A 21,259-nucleotide genomic window follows, 5' to 3' on the forward strand; every position below is an offset into this window, starting at 1 on the left:
TGGGGGTGGTGCAGTCTCATTTGGAAGGGCAGCCTGAGCACTCGGGAACCCCGGCCTTATCTCTGTTCTGTACTCTGAGGGCCACGGCTGCTGCCCAGACATCTGGAGAAATTTGAAAGATGGAAGACTTGTTGGACTAAGAGCCTCAGTTATCTGCCCAGCTGGTGAACAGGTTTTGTGGGTGAGGACTGGAGGGAATCTACCCTAGGGCAAGGGGCTGAACGATGGGGACTCAGGTGTGGCATGTGGCTGTTGTCGCGTGCGCATCTAGTGACTTTAAGTTGATGGCTATGAGACTTGGAGGTGCCACACGTGCCCTCTTCCCTTATCAGCTGAGGCCGCCCTTATCCCTTTAATTCATCATCAGGCACAGCTAGGGAGGGAATCAGACCAATCCAATCCCAGGAGGATGGCGCAGTCAGTGCAGCCAGACCCAGTTCCAGGCTGGGCCGCACGCGCCCTCTAGTGATGGAAGCTTTCACAACAGTCTGAGGTCATGGAATCACGCCTCTCCCCAGTTCTGTCTGTGGAATTCTCCCCTGTAGCGAGCACACACTGAGGGCTGTAACACTCATTATCGTGGCTGATCTTCCCTGTGAGTAAGAGGAGGATGCTCCTATAGGAGTTTCCAGGAGCCCTTGGGGGTAATAGGAGCACTGAGCGCTACAGGGAAGACCTACTCTGACCTGTCGTTTGGGGACCCTAAGAAGTTTGGGGACCCTGGGGCACCTACTCCCATCTTCCTGCTCAGATCCTGGGTCCTACATAGAACTGACCATGAACAAGGCACCACAGGCTTCAGACAACCACGAGAGGCATGGGAACTAGAAGAGAAAGTGAACTGGCCGAGGTGAGGGAGCCTAGAAGCTAACTTTCGGTTTCCTTGACTTTTGGAAGGAGGAGGGGCACAGAATTTGAGTTTCGATTTCCTGAAGTTTAGAGGAGGGAGGGGCCTGGGGTGACCTTTAGAGGTGGTGGAGGAAGAAGAGAGAGAAGCAGATGGAGGAGATCCACTTAGTAATAGTGTCACTTAGGACTCTCTGACCTCTGCCCAAGCCTAGGGTGAAGTGTTGCCCGTGTGACCTTCATGACATTCCCGCCCCCTCCCAGGGGGGTGGGGGGCTGGAAATGGCAGAGCTGGCCAGAGGCTGAAAAGTTGGAAGGTAACCCAGAACTCCTGGTCCCCAAGAAGGGTCTAGTCCCCACATCACAGTCAGGTGTTAAGTTCTGGGCAGTATGGTGAGGCTCCTGGCCCCTACTGGAATCCTCTGTCCTACTTAGAGGTACCGGCAGACCTAGCTAGGGCTTGGGGTCCCTGTATCCTCTATACATCACCTCTATCTACATAGCAGCATCCCCCTCCATCAGCAACCCTGTCCATTAGGGCCTGGTCAGCAATCTTCAGAGACTTGTGGTGAAGACAAATACTCAGGTACATGGGATAGGGCAGTCTACAGAGGTGCCAAGGACGGTCAAGGAAATTCCTTTTTTTTTTTTTTTTTTTTTTTTTTTAACCCTTCTGTTCCCTGGGCCAGAGAGACTGGGAGGCCCAGCTTTGGTAGAATACAGCTGTCAGAAACTTCACCATCTTAAAGCCCTCCTCCAGGGCCACCCCACTGCCTTCTCAGAACTGATGGCATGGGAGAGGTGCCAGAAAATTTGGGGTGTCTTTGGGTTTCACAGAGCCTTTCTCAGCTCTTAGTGAACTAAGCATCAGAGGCTAAGATCCTGGAAAACTCAAGGGCCACCAAAGCCAGTGGCTTTTGGATTCTTGTCTCTGAAATTAAAGAAATTCATAGACCATAGAGTTTTAGTGATAAGATTATTGTAAATTCATAAGTCGGAGCTTAAGAGACAGAAAGCAGAGCTAAGTAAGTAAGAGGTCTCTCTAGGAACAGGCTACCATAGGATGGCTAGTCCGAGGGCTTTTTGAAGAACTGATGGTAGAAACTGGGGTGAAACACAGAAGGATAAGCTGGTTGGTCCAGTTGGCCCCACCAAGAGGTGTCCAAGTATCCCCCCTCAGCTTTGGTTCCGTGTTCTCACCCTCAGGCAGGGGAAGATAGAAGGGAACAGAAATTGGACCTCTCTACCGATGTCTCTTCCTATTCTAGGAACTGCTACTTTGGGATCCTTCACCAATTTCCACCTTCTGTCCTCATTGGGAAGAACGGGGATAGCCAGATCTCAGATAAGCAAGTGACCCCTACATCTTGTCCTGTGTCGGGGGTGCTCCTCCCCGTTGTTGCTGTAGGTTTTCTTGTTTCTCCAGGTCCCGCTGCCCTTCTCAGCCCCAAATAAGCACACAAAGACTTATATTAACTATTAAACTGTTGGCCAAAGGCTAGGGCTTCTTATTGGCTAATTCTGTCTTAATTATTAACCCATAACTATAAATCTATGTGTTTCTACATGATCTTGGCTTACCAGAGAACGCCTGGTGCATCCTATCTTCCAGGTCCTTCATGGCAACTCTCCAGTGGGCTCTCCCTGCCTACCTTTTTCAGAATTCTCCTCATCTCCTAGTCTGGTAGCCCTGCCTATCCTTCCTGCCTGGCCGCTAGCCAAACAGTGTTTTATTCATCAACCAATAAGAGAAACACATATACAGAATGACATCCCCATCACCCCCATGCTGTCCTCTCTCTTCCCTCAAGTTCCCCAGCCCAGTCTATGGTTGCATCTCTCCCAGGCCAAGGCTCCCAGACCATGGGTCCTCATTGTCTTCTGGAAAGCAGCCTCTTCCTTGGTGGGTTTTGAGTCTGAGTTTGGAATCCAGAGTCCCGCCCCCAGCTCTACCTTTTAGAGAGGAGGTGTAAAGACTGGTGCCCTGCTGCATCCTCATGGTCTCACCTTTACCCCAACTGTGGACCTAATGAGGGCAGTAGGATTACAGGGACCCATAGCTTTGCAGACCATTGAAGATGGACCCTGCCCTCAGGATGGACTTTGAACCCCATCTCTTGGTCAAAAAACAATAAAATCTAAGTTCCACCTGTCTCCTTAATATTATTATTCTGCTAAAGGAATCTAGCAATAAAATGATCCCTAATGGCATATTGCTATATCCACAGATCAGTACCTGACTCAGGCCTCATCAAGAGACTCTTGTTCTTGCAGTAGACGGGAATAAACCTGGAGATCACAACTGGACAGTGCGAAGATGTCTCACTGGAACACTCAGTCTTAAATGGTATGTCTTTTTCAGAGCCCTCCCCTCAAGGCTCTGCGTACATCAAGGCTCTGCATACATCAAGAGATGTATGCAGAAAGATTGTGGGAACCAGGGGGGGACAGAGGAACCCAAGGAAGAACTGATGCACACATGAGCAGCACACCTGAGGATGACAGATGAGACCCGAGCACTGAGAAGAGAAAGCAGACATGGGCTCCACATCCCTTACTAGAAACCTATCTGCAATTGATGCCTGATGGAAAAGGGAGAATCTGTTTCTCCAATGGAGTCTCACTGGGCATATTAACCACACATCAGGGAAGGTCCCATGCCCAGGAGCAGTTGACCAACACCAAACAAACTCCAAGGCATTTCCATGGACTTTTTGTCTCATTCTTCTTCGTTGGGGCATATTTTTCTTACTTTTTCTTTTTGCCATTTTTTAACTGAGCTATGCATTTTCCCCCACTCCCCTTTCCTCCTCCCCTCTCCCCTGCCACCCTCCCCCCTGCCCCATACACTCCCAATGTACGTGGGGGAGTTTGTCTTTTTCCCCTTCCTAGGCAGATCCATTTATGTCTCTCTTAGGGTCCTCTTTGTTACCTAGACTCTCTGGAGTTGTGGCCTGTAAGCTGATTGGCCTTTGCTTTATGTCTAATGTCCATTTATGAGTGAATACATATTATATTTGTCTTTCTGGGTCTGGGTTACCTCACTCAAGATGTTTTTTCTAGTTCCATTCATTTGCCTGCAAATTTTAAGGTGTCTTTGTTTTTTACTATGGAGTAGTACTCCATTGTGTAAATATACCACATTTTCCCTATCCTTCTGTTGAGCAGCTAAGTTAGTTCCAGGGTCTGGCTATTACAAATAATGCTTCTATGAACATAATTGAGCAAGTGTCCTTGTGGTGTAAGTGTGCATCCTTTGGGCATATGCCCAATGATGGTATTGCTGGGTCTTGAGATAGATTGATCCCCAATTTTCTGAGAAGCTGCCACACTAATTTCCAAAGTGGCTATACAAGTTTGCACTCCCACCAGCAGTGAAGGAGTGTTCCTCTTATCGTCTCCAGGATAAGCTGTCATTAGAGTTTTTTATCTTGGCCATTCTGACAGGTCTTAGAATCATTTTGATTTGTACTTCCCTGATGGCTAAGGATGTTGGGTCCATTTGATTGGAAATCTTTTTCCAACCCTTTACTCTGAGGTGATGTCTGTCTTTGTAGTCGAGGTGTGTTTCTTGTAGGCAGAAGGGTGGATTCTGTTTTTGTATCCAATCTGTTAGCCTGTGTCTTTTTAAGGTGAACTGAGTCCATTAATAGTAAGGGATAATAATGACCAGTGATTACTAGTTCCTATTATTTTTGTTTTTGATGGTAGTGGTAGTAATGTGTGTGTGTTTCTCTTCTTAGGGATTTTCTGGTGTGGGATTACTTTCTGTAGGGCTGGATTTGTCACAAGGTATTATTTAAATCTGGTTTGGTCAAGGGATATCTTGTTTTCTCCATCTATGGTGATTTAAAGCTTTGCTGGATACAGTAGTCTGGGCAACCGTGGTCTTGTATCTACATAATGCCTGACCAGGACCTTCTGGTTTTCATTGTTTCCATTGAGAAGTTGGTTGTAATTCTGGTAGGTCTGGCCAGGCATTGGTGTGCACACCTTTAATCCCAGCACTCGGGAGGCAGAGGCAGGCAGATCTCTGTGAGTTCGAGGCCAGCCTGGTCTCCAGAGCGAGTGCCAGGATAGGCTCCAAAGCTACACAGAGAAACCCTGTCTCGAAAAAGAAAAAAAAAAAATTCTGGTAGGTCTGCCTTCATATGTTACTTGGTCTTTTTCACAGCTCTTAATATTCTTTCTTTATTCTGTATGTTTGGTGTTTTGATTATTATGTGGCAAGGGGACTTTTTGTTTTGGTCCAGTCTATTTGGTGTTCTGTAAGTCTCTTGTATTTTCATAGCCATGTCCTTCTTTAGTCTGGGTAAGTTTTCTTCTATGATTTTTCTTGAATATATTTTCTGTGCCTTTGAGCTGGACTTCTCCTTCTTCTATCCCTATTATTCTTGGGTTCAGTCTTTTCACAGTGTCCCAAATTTCCTAGATATTTTGTGTTAAGAATTTGTTGGATTTAATATTTTCTTTGACTGATGAATCTATTTCTTCTATCATATCTTCAATACCTGAAATTCTCTCTTCATCTCTTGTATTCTGTTGTTTATGCTAGCATCTGTAGTTCCTGATCATTTACCCAGATTTTCCATTTCTGCAGTTCCCTCAGTTTGTGTTTTCTTTATTGCCTCTATTTCAGTTTTCAAGTCTTGAATCGTTTCCTTCACCTGTTTGATTGCTTTTTGTTGGTTTTCTTTAAGGGAATTGTAAATCTCTTCCAATTTTTTGTCTTTTCCTCCATTTCTTTAAGGGATTTTTTTTCATTCCTCTTTAAGGGCCTCAATCATCTTCATAAAGTTATTTTTAAGGTCGTTTTCTTCTGCTTCATCTGCATTGGGATGTTCAGGTGTTGTTGCTGTAGAACCACTAGTTTCTGGCGGTGCTGTATTGCTCTTTGCGTTTTTGAATGTATTCTTACCTTGTTGTCTGCCCATCTCTTCCTCCAATTGGTCCAGGTGGAGCCTGTGCTTCACGGGGTCCCTTTCCTCCAATTGGTGTAGTTGGGGCTGTGGCTCTGTTGAACGCTCCTTTGGGTACAGGCAGGGCTGAACCTCCGATGATCACTCCTCCAGGTGTAGATAGCTCCAAGGCTCCAATGGTCTCTCCTCTCTGTATAGGCAGGTCTGTGGCTCCGGTGGTCACATCCAGGGCAGGCGGTGCAGCAGCTCTGGCAATCGCTCTTCTAGGTGCAGGTGGGGCTGTGGCCTGCCATGGTGCTGATGCAGCCTGGCCTCAGAGGCCCTGTGCTGTCTCCCTGTGAGCCCAGAGGAAGCTGCTGCTGCCCGTGCTTCTGCGCCTCTCACTCAGCTCCTTATATTCTATCTCTCCCCTTAGCTTCCAAGCCTCTTCCTTGGCCAATGACACTCTCTGTTTTTTTCACTTTCAAAATCACTGCCTTGTTACTGCATCTTGTTAATGGTCTTTTGCTTGTTTATTTTGATTTCTCTTTTTTGTGTTTCTTGTGGAGGTATTTTGGTAAGTATGTTTGGTTTTCTTATTGTTGGGGCTGAGGCTCTACCGGTCTTAGAATTTCAGTTTCTCAATGCTCTGGGTCAGCCTGTCCAGCTGGGCTCACTCCACGTAGGGAGGGGTGTAGATTTGGGAGGACCGGAGGTAGAGGTCAAACTTACCTTAAGTTATTGCTTTTGAGATCCAAGCAGGGTCCTACAGCTTCTTTCTGGAGGAACCAGGGCTTGTCAATGTAAGGGAGCCTGTGCCTAGTGGCAGGCTAGCCCGAGGGTTTCTGAAGGATTCCCAGGCCCTCTTTGGTCCTGGCCACTCCTGTCTCATTGGTCACTGCCCTTGCTCAGCCTGTGTTCTTCTAGCCCACCCTATACTGGCTCTGCAGGGACAGGCTCTGTCTTAGTTAGGATTACTGTTGCTGTGAAGAGACACCATGACCACGGCAACTCTTATAAAGGAAAAATATTTAATTGGGCTGGCTTATAGTTTCAGAGGTTTAGTCTGTTATCATTATGGTGCAGCACGGTGGCGTGCAGGCAGACATGGTGCTGGAGAAGGAGCTAAGATTCCTACATCTTGGCCCATTGGAAACAGGAAGTGGTCTGTGTCACTGGGCATTGGCTTGAGCATACATGAGACCTCAAAGCCCACCTCCACAGTGACACACTTCCTCCAACAAGGCCACACCTTCTCCAAAAAGCCACACCTCCTAACAGTGCCACGCCCTTTGGGGAGCCATTTTCTTTTAAACCACCACATTCCACTCCCTGGCCCCCAAAGGCTTGTAGCTATATCATAATGCAGAAATGCATTTAGTCCAACTTCAAAAGTCCCTATCGTAGTTGGAATTTTCTTTGGGCCACCAACCAGCTCCCAAATAAAAACACAGAGGCTAATTATTGATTATGAATACTCAGCCTTAGCTTAGGCTTATCCCACTAGTTCTTTTAACTCACTTTAGCCTGTTTCTATACATCTATGTTTTGCCTTGGGGCTTTTTACCTTTCTTTCATTCTGTATGTTCTACTTTCTGCTTCCTCTGTGTCTGGCTGGCCCCTGGCATCTCCTTGCCATCTCTTTTTCTTTCTTCCTTGAGCCTAAACTCTTCCTCCTCCTCTTCCTCCTCCTCCTTACTCTCTCTGTCTGGAAGTCCAACCTATACCTTCTCCTTTGCTATTGCTGTTCAGCATTTTTATTAGACCAATCAGGTGCCTTAGGTAGGCAAGGTAAAACAGCAACACATCTTTACATAGTTAAACAAATATTCTGCAACATAAACAAATGCAATACATTTTACATAGTAAAATGCAACACATCTTTGCATAGTTAAACAAATAATGTGCAATGTCTCATAGTCTATCACAGTCTAAACAATGTTTAAAAATCCAAAATTCAAAGTCTCTTCTGAGATTCATGCAATCTCTTAACTGTGATCCCCTATAAAATCAAAATCAAAAAACAGATCCCATACTTACAACATATAATGGCACTGGATATACATTACTGCTCCAAAACATAGGGAATGGAGCATAGTAAGGAAATATGGACCAAAGCAAGACCAAAAACCAGCTGGCAAACTCCAAACTCTGCGTCTCCATGTCTGATGTCAAAACACTCTCCAAATCCCCAACTCCTTTCAACTTTGTTGACTATCAACAGACTTCTTTCTCTTGAGCTGGTTCCACTCCCTGTTAGCAGCTCTCCTCAGCAGGTATCCCAGGGCTCTAGCATCTCCAAAATCTTGGGTTCTCCAAGGCAATCTAGATATCACCTTCACAGCTTCATACAATGGCCTCTCTAAGCCTCCATTCAGGGATACCCTTGACACATATCTGGCCTCAGTGGCTTTTCTTAGTGACTTCTTGACTCTAAAGCCAGAACCATGTGGCTAAAGCTGCCAAGTTCTGCTGCTTGCTGGAGGTGAAACATGGCCTCCTTGTTCAGTTACATCTTTACCAGCTTTCCATTTTCAATGGTTATTTTCATTGCCTAAGCTTGACTGTCCTTAAAATTGCTCTGTAGACCAAACTTTTGATCCTCCTGCCTCTGACTCCTTCAGCAAATTCTACTAGCATGTGCCATCAACTGGGCTCCAAGCTTTTCTTTAATTCTCTTTCACAAGTTGGAAATTTAGGGGAATGAGATCTTGCCCTGAGGTCACCACTTTCTTTATTACATTTCTTAATCTGTTTTATCTCCTTGAACACAGAATTTAGCTCCATTCCATTTCATGGTGCTCTTTTTCTCCTCAAATATTTTTTTCTTGCTCAGGTTGCTCATTTTCATAATATATCTTCATTAAAGTTACACTGGTAAGCACATAACAGAGTCAATACTAGACTGTTTTGAGATTTCCTCTGCCAATGGAATTAATCCAAATCTCTTCACTTTAGCCTCAGGCAAGGGCAAAAAGCAGACACATTTTTCACCAAAATAACACAAGAATCATCTCTAGGCTATATACTAGTATTCTTTTCCTTTGGAATCTGTTGATCCAGGAACCCACAGTTCAAATCACCCTCACCACAACTGTCTTCCGTGTTCCTACTAGGATGGCCCATTAAGCAGCACTTAAAACATTCAACTGTTTTTTTGTTTGTTTGTGTCTTTGGTTTTTTTGTTTGGGTTTTTGTTTGTTTGTTTGTTTGTTTGTTTGTTTGTTTTTGAGACAGGGTTTCTCTATGAAGCCCTAGCTGTCCTGGAACTCTCTTTGGAGACCAGGCTGGCCTTGAACTCACAGAGATCCACCTGCCTCTGCCTCCCAAGTTGTAGAATGTTCTAGGATTAAAGGAGTGTACTACCACAACCAGCTTCAACTGTTTTTCTAAACCTCAGTCCCAAGGTCTATATTCCGAAAGGCAAAAGCATGGTCAGGCCTACCACAGGCAGGGAACCGAGATCTATGTTTGTCCCTACTATGACGGGAAAGGTATTGACAGGCTGGTGACCTGTGGTCCATGAAAGAATTCACCAAGACAAAAAGGTAGAAGTAAAGGGTGTGTCAGAGACACTGTGGCACAACCACCACAGGCTGAATGGTGAAGAGACATTGTGCGGAAGCTTTCCAAGGGGCTTTTGCAGGGTGCAGGGTTCTGCTCAAGCAGTTGGGTGGAATCTAAAATGTCACAGTGTCCTGGTTGTATTGATCTTCTAGGGATACACAGGTGTGGAGCTCACTTCTGGGTAGATACCTGTTCCAGACAGCTGTCTTCAGGACTGTGAATAGAGCCAGCCATGCAGTCCCAGGTCCAATTCTGAGTGGAGGTGTGTGGACTAGGGGAATCTAATTACCCAAAGGTGCTAATGATGAGGCAGGAAACACCATATTATCCCTGGAGGGCTCCAAGCTGATGACGAGAAGCCACAATGTTTATTGAGAAGTCCATTTAAACAGTCTTCCAAGAGCAGGGGCAGCATCAGGAAGCATGTATTATGATGTATATAGCTGATATCAAGTGATTCTATTAATTCAAGCCGCACCTAAACAGTTCCTAGGCACATAGAGTTCTCAGCCCAGATATGGGCCTACTCGATGCTTAGGCCCATAGAGATGTCAACTGGGAGGCATTCTCCACTGAGGCTATGCCATTCAATAGCAGATTAGCTAGCATCTGCAATACAATTGTAGGCCAGAGCTCCTGTTTACTGGAATCGGAGGTTTGGACCCTAAGACTCTTTCTAATAGAATCGTTCTTGGCTCCCAACAGATACCTCATGATCTGGCAGAGGAGTCATTACTCCTCTGCCAGATGACTCTCCTCTCAGGACTAGGTGAAAGGTTCAGGCATTATGCTGGCCCGCGCCTGTTACCTGGCAGAATCCACTCAGGCAGTACCCTGGTCAGCCCAGGGTTCCATGGGAACTAAGTCTGCAAGCAGGTGTAGAGGACCCCATTAAAAGACAGACCCCTGCCCACTAATGCTCTCTAGCACCAGTAGCACAAACATTGAGATCAACAAATAATAAATGGGACCTCCTAAAACTGAGAAGCTTCTGTAAGGCAAAGGACACAGTCAGCAAGACAAAATGCCAACCCACAGAATGGGAAAAGATCTTCACCAACCCCATATCTGATAGAGGGCTGATCACCAAAATATACAACGAACTCAAGAAGGTAGCCACAAAAACACCAAACAATGCAATTAAAAAGTGGAGTGCAGAACTAAATAGAGAATTCTCAACAGAGGAATCTAAATGACTGAAAGACACTTGAGAAAGTGTTCAACATCCTTAGTTATCGGGAAATGCAGCTCAAAACCACTCTGAGATACCATCTTACTCCTATCAGAATGGCTAAAATCAATAACACCAATGACAGTCTATGCTGGAGAGGATATGGAGAAAGAGGAACACTCCTCCATTGCTGGTGTGAGTGCAAACTTGTACAACCACTTTGGAAATCAGTATGGTGGTTTCTCAGGAGAATGGGAATCACTCTATCTCAAAATCCAGCAATTCCTCTCTTGGGCATATACCCAAAGAATGTGCATTCATACAATAAGGACATATGGTCAGCTATGTTTGTAATAACCAGAACCTGGAAGCAACTTAGATGCCCCTCAACTGAAGAATGGATCGAGAAAAATGTGGTACATTTACACAATGGAGTATACTCAGCAGAAGGAAAAAAAAAAAAAAAACAATGGAATCTTGAAATTCACAGGCAAATGGATGGACCTAGAAGAAACCATCCTGAGTGAGGTAACCCAGTCACAAAAAGATAAACATGGTATGTACTCACTCATATATGATTTTTAGACATAGAGCAAAGGATTACCAGTCTACAATCCACACTGCCATAGGAGCTAGGAAACAAGGAGACCACAAGAGAAGATTGCATAGTCCCTCAAAGAAGGGGAGGGGGCAAGAACCCCTGAACAAAGTGGGAGCATGGGGTGGGGGTGTGGAGAGGAAGGAGGTGGGAAGGGAAGAAGGGGAGGGGGAGGAGAGCAAGAGGACTGAGATGGGGAGGAATAGAGGAGGGCAAGAAAGGAGATGCCTTGATAGAGGGAGACAGTACAGGTTTGGAGAGAGGTCTGGCACAGGGGAAATGTTAGGGGATTCACAGGGATGACCCCAACTAAGAATCCAAGCAGTGGTAGAGAAAATGCCATTGATGCCCTTCTCCTAAAATGAGATTGGTGTCTACCTTGGTTACCATTCCTAGAGCATTCATCCAGTAGCTGTTTGAAACAGAAACAGGCACCCACAGCTAAGCACTGAACCATACTCCTGGAATCCAGTTGTGGAGAGGGAGAAGGGATGAGCAAAGGAGCCAAGACCGTGCTGCAGAAACCAGCAAAACAGTTGACCTGACCTAGTGAGAGCATGGAGACCCTAGTCATAAAGCTGGGGAAACAGCATTGGACCAAACCAAGCCCTCAGAATGTGGGTGCCAGCTAGGAGGCCAACACAGTCTATGGGACCTCTAACAGTGGAGCCAGTCTTTAACCCTAGAACACAAATGGACTTTGGGAGCCCATTCCCTATGGAAGGACACTATTGCAGCCCAGATACAGCAAGGAGGGCCTAAGCCCTCCCCCAAATGATATGACAGACTTTGAAGGTCCCTGGTGGAGGGCCTCACTATCCCTGGGGAGGAGTTGGGGGATAGGTTGAGGGGTTGGTGGGGAACATGGGAGGATGGGAGGGCGAGGGAATGGGGGGGTGGATATGTAAATATGAGTAGTAATTCAAGAATTTAAATTAAAAAAATAGAAAAAAAAGTGAAGCGTGTCAATTCAGAACAGCGTTTAAAACTCACGGAGAAAGGCCCAGTGCTACACTGGGATCCTGAACACTCAGTGTAGTTGGTTGCCAGCTAATAAAAACTTTCTATTGGTTTAAACCCATGCCTGAGCAGTCTTCTCTGGTGAATACCCTACAACATAACTTTGTCTGGCCCTGCTTGGAGATACAGTGTATTCTGATACAATGAATATGTATATGGAATTTATTAGAGTAGCCTATAGGCTGTGGTTTGGCTAGTTCAACAATGGCTGTTTCCCAATGGAAAGGCCAAGAATCTGGTATTTTTTCAGTCGATGAGGCTGGATGTCTCAACTGGTCTTCTGTGTACTTTGGAATCCTGAAGAAGCAGGCGTTAATACCAGCAAATTACTGCCTCAGCAGTCGGATAGATGAATTTGCCAGCCAGAACACTGAACCACCAAAACCCAACAACAGAAAAGCAATCTTGTAAAGAGGTAACAACAAATATAAAAAATAACAGAAAAACAGGGAGGATTTTTATTGTACAGGCTCTCAGGTTCTCTCTTTCTCCCTTTCCCTTCCTCTCCCTTCCTCTCTCTCTCTCTCTCTCTCTCTCTCTCTCTCTCTCTCTCTCTCAGAGAAAGGGTCTTATTTAGTTCAGGCTGGCCTTCTACTCCTGCTTCCTGCTTCCTCTACCTCCTCAGTCCTGGCACTGGACACAGGAAAGGGACAACCTCCTGCAGCACCAAGGGGCTAGAAGATACTGTATGTACTCGCTGACTTTAATCCTCCTGCCTTTGATGGCCTTCGGGCTAAGATTACAGATGTGAGTCACCACACCCAGCTAATATAATCAAATTGTAATAAAATTTCTCATCAGTAAGGAAAATAGCATGAGCAAAACAAGAATGGGTACCAACAGGCAGACCTAAAAGGAACTTGAGTTTGAGAATACACAAATGTTCTAGTTTTAAGATGTCATATCTACTAAGAACATTAAAGATAAGTGTGTTTTTATGTGTGTGTTCATGTGTATGTGAGTGCACGTGTGTAGGACTTTGTGTGGAAATTGGAGGACAACTTCTGGTATGTCACTTCTCAGGGGCAGTCCCTGCTTTTAAGACAGAATCTCTCACTGGCTGGAACTCATCCAGGTAGTGAATTCAAGCAGGCAAAAATCAAGTGTTCCTTCTTCCATGCCCTTTATACAGTCTTCCACAGGAAAGTGTAGCTCAGATTTAGGGTGGGTCTTCCCACCTCAAATAGTCCTTTCAAGAAATCCCTCACAGGCATGTGCAGCTGATTCCAGACTAGTCAAGTTGACAAGCAAGATTACCCATCATAGTCCTGAACCTTGGAATTGAGGGCACCAGCACTGGTCCATCAACCACATTATGACAAGGATCTGAACCCACCCCCAAATGAGGACAGCAATCTATGATGCCAAGGCTGCCCCTGGACTAGAAGTCATCACATGAGAACCAGCTTGTCCCCTTGAGTCCTGACAACAACTTCTTCCGAGTGATGCAAGATAAAAGGATAGGGGCAACTACAGGGACTTGGAGAGGGAAAGGAGCCCCTAACCCAGGAGTCTGGTTGAAGCCTCTCACCTACTGAGAAGCAAGAGCTCCAGGGTTAAAAGCACAGGCTGCTCTTGCAGAGGACCTGGGTTCAGTTCCCAGAACCCACATGGCAGCTCACAACTGTCTGTAACTCCAGTTTTGGGTGATCCAAAGGCCTCTATGTGTACATGGTCTATATACATACAGGCAGAAAAATATTTGTGTACATGAAATAAAAAATAAATCTTTTTTAAAGAATTCCAAGGTGGGGATAGAGAGATGGCTCAGCAGTTAAGAGCACTGACTGTAACCACGTAGTGACTCACAACCACCATATTGGGATCTGATGCCCTCTTCTGGTGAAGATAGAGCACCCATACATAAAATAAATAAATAAAATCTTAAAAAAAAAAAAAGTCCAAGGTAATAAACATTTTATGGCCTTTCTCATTTCCTACTAAAAACCCGCAGTTAGTTTCCCATGACTCTTGCCAGAAATCTCATTTGCAATAAAAGACTCCCTGTGCAACTCTAGTGGTTCCTGGTTTTATTTTATCAAATTATAACCCCATCCAGAGCTACCATTTAATCTTACTCATCAGAAAAAGTCAAAGAAAGAAAAAAGTTCCTAGCAAGAGTTTTGAGATGTGACTTAGAGCCACCAAGATGGTACATATCACTACTGCATGGCTTATACCATGCATCCCTGGGAAGCCCAAACCCATTCTCTCCCTGAGCACTTTTCTTTCTGTTTTTAATTTCAAGCCCATCCTAAAATTCCCATATGCGTGAAGAGCAAGTATCTGGTTTTGCCCCATTGGAGTCCCTGAAAGACTATGGGGAGTTTTCAGTTCTCAGGCTCATGGTGCCACTGAGAGGATGGCCTTGAAGAATTGGGACAGTACTCAGCCAAGCACCCCTTTGTCCAGGACTGCTTAACTATGTACACCTCTCACCTCTGTCCTAATTCTTCCTCACCTCAGTATCCCTCAAGATGACCTTGGGGTTACAACCCACTTATCTATTAAATCTCTCCCCCACAGTGGTGTGTGTGTGTGTGTGTGTGTGTGTGTGTGTGTGTGTGTGTGTGTTCCTGCAGGCTTTAGAGCAGACAGGGAAAAAATGAACAAGAAAGAGACAAGAATAAAATTCAACTCAGCCCAATTTTATTGTAACCGGTGCTGGACCAGAACTTCTAGAATCTGACTAAGATCATTTTACTTTAGCCATATTTAAGCACAGCACAATTTTGGGAAAAGGATTCCAATAACAACTCAGCCCCATGAGTATAACAAAACTTAAGACATGTTTACATTAAAGTTCTTAGCAAAGTGCATATGGCTTCATTCCTAAATTGACTTAGAAACAAAGCTCAAGCTAAGGGTCTAGGGAGAATGACTGGGGTAAACATAATGCTTGGCCCTAAGATAACAAAGAAATCACTTAGGCTGCTGTGAAGTACAAATGACATCTCTCACAAGGTCCAGTTTTATGGCCTAGAAGTAATGCTCAAGGTTTTAAGGAGAAAGGGTCTGGGATACAGGCTGAGCCTGGCTCATCAGACAATAAAGGATCACCAGGTGGTAACCCATTGCCAGCATTCCAGGAGGAACACTAAGCACCCATTCCATTGGAGAGGTGATCTGTGTGCCAACCTCCCTGGCTTTCTCCAGTGTTCATCTGTGTGCACAAGGTATTTAATCCTCTATATGTTTGTTACTCAAGACAGCTATGGCTGAGACAAGGGTGTATGAAGACCCGCCCGTCTGCTGTTGGGTCAGAGCAGTCAGATGCAAGCAGGCATGGTCAGTTCATTGTGGGCAGCAGGAGGCTATGATTGACTGGCAATCACATGGGTCAGAGGTCTCACTTGTCCTTAAGGCATGTACTATGAACTGAGTGCTTGAGATGGACAAAAAGATGTCCAATTATTAAAGATGTCACCAGGTGTCAAGACCCAAAGCAGAGAGAGTACCTTTGAACTTCTAAATGTACTTCTTTCCCAGGATCTAAGAAATGGATTTGTTAGGGAACCAAAGATATGCACACCAGAGAAGTCTCTCTAGAGACTCTCTCTCTCTCTCTCTCTCTCTCTCTGTGTGTGTGTGTGTGTGTGTGTGTGTGTGTGTGTGTGTGTGTTTACCAAAGCTGGGCTTCACAGACACATAGACGGCTCTACTTCTTGAGGAGTTCTGATACATTCTCTTGTTTTGATTAGACATGCACCACTCAACTGCATCACAGGATTTATTTATTTATTTATTTATTTATTTATTTATTTGACTGGGGAAGGGGGGTCATGGTTCAAGACAGGGTTTCTCTGTAGCTTTGGACTCTGTCCTGGAACTCACTCTGTAGACTAGGCTGACTTTGTACTCACAGAGATCCACCTGCCTCTGCCTCCCAAGTGCTGGGATTAAAGTTGTGCAGAGTGGTTGGCACACGCCTTTAATCACAGCACTTGAGTAGCTGAGGCAGGCAGATCTCTGTGAGATGGAGGCCAGCCTAGTCTACTAATGAGTTCCTGTCACAAAACCAAACAAACAAAACAAAACAAAAAACTAACAAATAAACAACCCCCTCCCCCCAAAAAATCACGGTTTTTAAAGCGCACAGTCTGTACTTCTAAAACACACAGAATGGCCAGGAAGGTATCACACACCTATAAACCTCTAGCACTTTGGAGGCAGAGGTCAGAGGAGACTGTAACAGAAGTAAGGCCTAATATGGAAGACAGTTCCAGAATCCCTACTCAAGTTTCATGTCCCAACCAGCACCTGGGCCCCATTCCTAGATCTATGCTTATCTAGGGCAGGAGGTTACAAAGACAAGGGCTTCCCTGGCTGGGTAATAGTTCTTCCTTAAGGATCTTCACCTTGACAAAACCTCAGCTCTTCAGTACCTTCAAGAGTGGGTCGTAAGATTCATAGTTTCCAGGGTGCTGCCCATATTCCATGAGGACTCCTGTGGTGTTAACCATATGGGTTCTGATGGTCTCTGGCAATGACCTCTCAAGGACAAAAGGAAAGAGCAATGATGGACCCTTGGTTGTACCACTGTGCCAAATCAGGTCTTCTCAGTGGTGGCTTTCAGTATAGACTGGGACTCCAGGAAGGGAAGGGTGAGGAATTCAATACTCTGAGCCAGGCCATGAGCCTCAGCAGTAAATGGCTTCCACCTCTGGACTAAAAGAATCTGTCAGGGCCACACCGATCCACCTTGGCTCATCTCCTTGGCTGATCCCTTCTCCAGCACAAGCAAGTGCTCTTGGGAAATGGAGGAACCCTCTCTCTGTCCCCAGTATCAGAGGGAAGCTCCTCAAACCAAGGGGTACACCACCCCGAGCTGGGTAACGTGAGATGGTTATAAGGCTGGCTGAAAGGGCAGAGATGTGAGGCAGCAGTCAGGTCTCAGTGGGCTCAGAGAAGCAAAAGAAAAGTGGAGTTCTTGGCTGGGAGTAAGAAGGGTTTATTGAACTCAACTGGGCAGGTTTTGTCCAGTGCATGTGTGGGACGCCTGCAGGAACCCAGAGATGTGTGTGGTGGTGGTGGCACAATGCCGTGTAACCTGCCCCTTTCTAGCACTATTCACATGACTCCAGGGCCCAAAACAGCAAGCCACAACAAAATGGCATTCTGGAGAGTGGGGCCTACCCAGCAGGGACTATAAAGTTGAAGCAAGGTCACCCACACGGGAAACCCACCTCTGGGTTTTTATAACTCACAATTCATCATTCGAGGGCTCCAGGAAGGAGTGATTACACATTGGGATACAAAGACAGGATGGGAGTAGCAGGAAGAACCATCACAAGGCCTGCAGAAGGACTGACCCCAGGCTGAACAGAAGCACCCCTGCCAGGGTCCAGGTGCTGCCCCCAGTGGGAACTGCTGCATTGCAGAGGTCTTTGTTACAACACGAAAGCTTGGTGAAGACTTGGACACCCAAGAAGTCAAAATTTCCATCATAATTCTTATCAGGGCAGACAGGAACACAGAACTTGTTCTTTGTTTTCACTTTGTGAGAGTCTGCAAGACATCAGGGAGTGACCTCACAGGGTGTTCAGGAACAGCTTGGCACCCCAAAGTTTGAGGTACATGCCACCAGGCCTGGATGGCCCAGCCTTGCCTCTAAGGCACATTGAAGCCAGACATGTTAGTTTATACTTGTAGTCCCACAACTTGGAAAACTAAGGCAGGAGGATTATTATGAGTTCAAATCCAACCTGGGCTAAATGGGGAGTTCTGGGCTAGAGTGAGACCCTATTTTCAAAAAAAAAAAAAAAAAAAGCATGGATTGGTAAGGTGGCTTGATGGATAACATGCTTGCTTCAGCAAGCATGAGGAGTGGATCTTCAATCACCAGAACCCATGTAAAAGGTGGGCAGGCATGGTGGGCTACTTGTAATCTCAGTGTTCATGAGGCAGAGTCGGAATCTCTGAGGTAAACTCACTGGCTAGACCAGCTGAATCTTCAAGCTTGGTGTTCAGTAAGAGACCCTGCCTCAGTAAATAAAACAATTGTCAAGGAAGATGGCCCGTGTCAACCTCTGGGCTCCATACTAGTGCAGCCACACATGAGAACATGTATACACACACGCACTTACACACTATGTACTGAGGAAACAGCTCAGTCGGTAAAGTGCTTGCCACATGGAAGCATAAGGACCCATGTTCGATCCCCAGGACACATGCCAAGAGCCAAACATGGTAGGGCTGCTTCTATCTATCTGGGGGATATGTCTGGAAACTGGCACTTTGGGGATCCGATGTATCCTGAGGTCTCCTCTTCATCAGCATTCTCAAGTCATTCCTTTAACCTAAATTCCTTCATTATATGCTAAGAGTCACTAAATGCTTCCAGCTCGCCAGGTCCTTCAGTGAGCCCGTGAGACCTTAGACATAGGGTAAGGACAGGAGTGCCACAGAGCTAATATTGGCAGGGGAGGGGAGATGATGACGTCCATGCATGCCATAGGTGCAGCCCTTCTCAAGAATCTACCTCCCAGCACGTACCTGGGTCCGTGGGGCACAACCCCTACCCTGCTTCCCCTACAGCAGCCCCACTCCAACCCCAGGAGGACCCTACTTGGAGGGAGGAGAACCATGGTCCATAAACAACTATGGTCCAAGTGCCTGGACCTTTCCTCCCAAGCCACCCCCTCCATCTTCATAGGAGCCACAGGAAACTCACCTATAATGGTTTCCACCTCCTGAGAGATGCAGACCCCATCAGGGTAGGAGCAGTTAGCTGGTGGGCAAGTAGTCTCAGAAATTTCAGAAGTGACCCCAAGGCACTGGTAGCAGAGCAACCCCTGAGCTGAGAACCAGGCCAATACATGAGGGTCAGGGCATGCTCTTCCTAGTCCACACCCCTCCTCTGCACCTGGCATGGCTTCCACACCACTGCTGCTGGGCTTTAGGACAGAGCAAGGACACTCCTCTTCAGTAACCTCCACCAAAAGCAAAAGTGAAACAAGAACCACAGTTCTTCATGTACGGTACGCTAGGTACGGGTACTGCTGTCTCAGCCAGCCAACACCACAGGAGAGACCTGAACCCCAAGAGGTATTAAAGGAAAGTCACCATAGCAGGAGAACATGGGTGCCTCCTGTCTGCTGAGATGGAGAGGGAGTAGGCACTGGGCAGTACAAGGGCCTCCTGAAGGGGAGGGCTGTTCTGACCTGTCCTACCCTACACCTGCAGAGCTGGCGCCTGGGCTTTGAAGTATGACAAGATACTGGACTTCCCAGAAGGCAGCTGCAAAGTAAGGGTTCACCATGAGACCTTCCACAATACAGATGTAACTAGAATTAAAGGGGTATCTGAGGGCTCAGAACCTCTTAGAGTAAGGAAGTTCTAGCACTGGGTCTTCATGTGGCTGGGTTGGGGGGATAAGACAGGGTCAAGTGTAATAATGGAAGGAATGCCAAAAGTTGAAGGTGATAAACTCCTTAACTTGGCAGCTGGGCAGCTTGTACACACACAGGCCAGTGGCCTGGCTGGGAGGCAAGGGCATCAGGGTACTCTGAGGGCAGGGGCCCTTGGTGGCTGGGGTTTTTCTGGGTCTCAAGAAAGAAACGAGAGAGAGAGAGAGAGAGAGAGAGAGAGAGAGAGAGAGAGAGAGAGGCTGAAGAGTATGTCTGCAAGGCAGATTCTGTCAGGTTTACAGGCCCAAGAAGCCACCCCATCACATGAGAGTTCACCCACCATAAGCCCATTTCCTGACCCCAACACACCTTGGGTGCTGGGCACACAATGAAAATGCAAATATACCCATAACTCTGAGACCCTTTTCTATCTCACCTCTCTCTGCACACAGTAGGGTCACAAGCAGGATGAACACACAGGTGTTCATAGTGTGGGAACTGTTCATCCTAGGAGAAGGAGTGCAAGAGACAAAACCTTGAGAATTGAAGCCAGCTTAATAGCACCCCCCCCAATCATATCCCCGGAGCTCTCACATGTCCAGGACATGGCCCAGGCATCCAATCTTCCCTCCCGGCAACCCTCCACACAGCTTCCCCCCAAAGAATAGGTGTCTGCCTGCTTCTCCTGCCCACTACCCACCCAGTTTGCCATTCCTAATCTCCAGCTTCCACCCACTGCCATATCCTGAGGACACTTCCTTGTGCTTGCCACCCAGCCCCATCCTGACACCTCTCCTCACATTCTCTCTGTGACCAGGCTGCAGGCTCAGGAGAAAGTTCCAGCTAGATGTGGGCTGAATAACTACCTCATTTCATGAGCTATCTTCCCTTAGCTCCTCCCAGTGGGTCCTAAAAGGGAAGGGTTTCCGGTAGGTATTTCCTTCAGGTCAACATGTTTATTAACTAAAAATTAACAAGGCTCCTTAGTCACCAGAGTGAGCCAGATCTGTACAGCAATTAGGGCAGGGCCATGCTGGTGCTGGAGGGCTAGGAAGAGGAGCTGAGGGGCAAGAGGGAAGTGATCAGGGTCATTTCTTTTTTTTTTTTTTTAATTTTATTTATTTATTTATTATGTATACAACATTCTGCTTCCATGTATATCTGCACACCAGAAGAGGGCACCAGATCTCATAACGGATGGTTTTGAGCCACCATGTGGTTTCGGGGAATTGAACTCAGGTCCTCTGGAAGAGCAGTCGGTGCTCTTAACCTCTGAGCCATCTCTCCAGCCCCCAGGGTCATTTCTTAACATTCAGAAAGCAACTTACCCAGCCTTTCCTGTTTCTAAAAAAAAAAAAAAGGTATATCTGAATTGCCATGGCTCAGAGCCTCCTTAGTATAAGGAGGTAAGCAACTGACAAATCCCTGGAGCCTGGCTCTGGTGAGCGAGCCCCTAGCAGGGTCATGTACCCAGAGTGAGAGTTCCGAGCCAACAGCTAACTGACAAGTGGAGTGGGAGACATTAGGCAGTGTCTGATGTATCTGGGTGACATCTGGGGCTTTGGGTGCTATTGGTATCGTGTGGCTAGAACCGGGGATGCTTTTCGTGGCCCAGGACAGTTTTATGCAGAGGATGAATGACCTCAACATTCCTGCTGCTGGACTGAGTGGGCAGACCCTGTCTTCCACAACCTCTGTAAAGAAAAGACATGTTCGCTCTCCCTGACACTCCAGTTTGGCATGCTGTGTATCCCTATACCTATGAGGTCCAGGTCTAAGGTGCCCCACAAAGGACATGAGTTTCCTGGCC

The 21,259-nt window shown here is 46.3% G+C and overlaps 1 protein-coding gene and 1 long non-coding RNA gene across 2 annotated transcripts; one reads left to right on the plus strand and one right to left on the minus strand.

The window, feature by feature from the left end:
* Positions 1-481: 481 nt before the first annotated feature.
* On the plus strand, positions 482-3,870 carry LOC113831446. Its single transcript, XR_003483046.2, has 2 exons — positions 482-850; positions 3,075-3,870. It is a non-coding gene; the product is annotated as an uncharacterized LOC113831446 (long non-coding RNA).
* Positions 3,871-17,387: 13,517 nt separating this feature from the next.
* LOC100759749 (lymphocyte antigen 6A-2/6E-1-like) lies at positions 17,388-19,955 on the minus strand. Its single transcript, XM_035438802.1, has 3 exons — positions 19,886-19,955; positions 18,774-18,899; positions 17,388-17,608 (listed from the first exon to the last, which is right to left on the minus strand). Exons 1-3 carry the CDS (start codon positions 19,953-19,955, stop codon positions 17,388-17,390), a joined length of 417 nt encoding a protein of 138 aa, XP_035294693.1.
* Positions 19,956-21,259: the final 1,304 nt, after the last annotated feature.

The sequence above is a fragment of the Cricetulus griseus genome, chromosome 2 (genome assembly GCF_003668045.3).
Source record: "Cricetulus griseus strain 17A/GY chromosome 2, alternate assembly CriGri-PICRH-1.0, whole genome shotgun sequence".
In the NCBI taxonomy this organism is placed as follows: Eukaryota; Metazoa; Chordata; class Mammalia; order Rodentia; family Cricetidae; genus Cricetulus; species Cricetulus griseus.

Excerpts from the sequence above, each read along its gene's own strand:
- LOC100759749 (XM_035438802.1), bottom strand. The coding sequence starts at position 19,955 with ATGAACAGTTCCCACACTATGAACACCTGTGTGTTCATCCTGCTTGTG. Across the intron at positions 18,900-19,885 it reads CCTACTGTGTGCAGAGAGAG|CTCAGGGGTTGCTCTGCTAC; the intron begins GTGAGATAGAAA and ends CCTGGTTCTCAG. Across the intron at positions 17,609-18,773 it reads GGAGGTGGAAACCATTATAG|ACTCTCACAAAGTGAAAACA; the intron begins GTGAGTTTCCTG and ends GATGTCTTGCAG.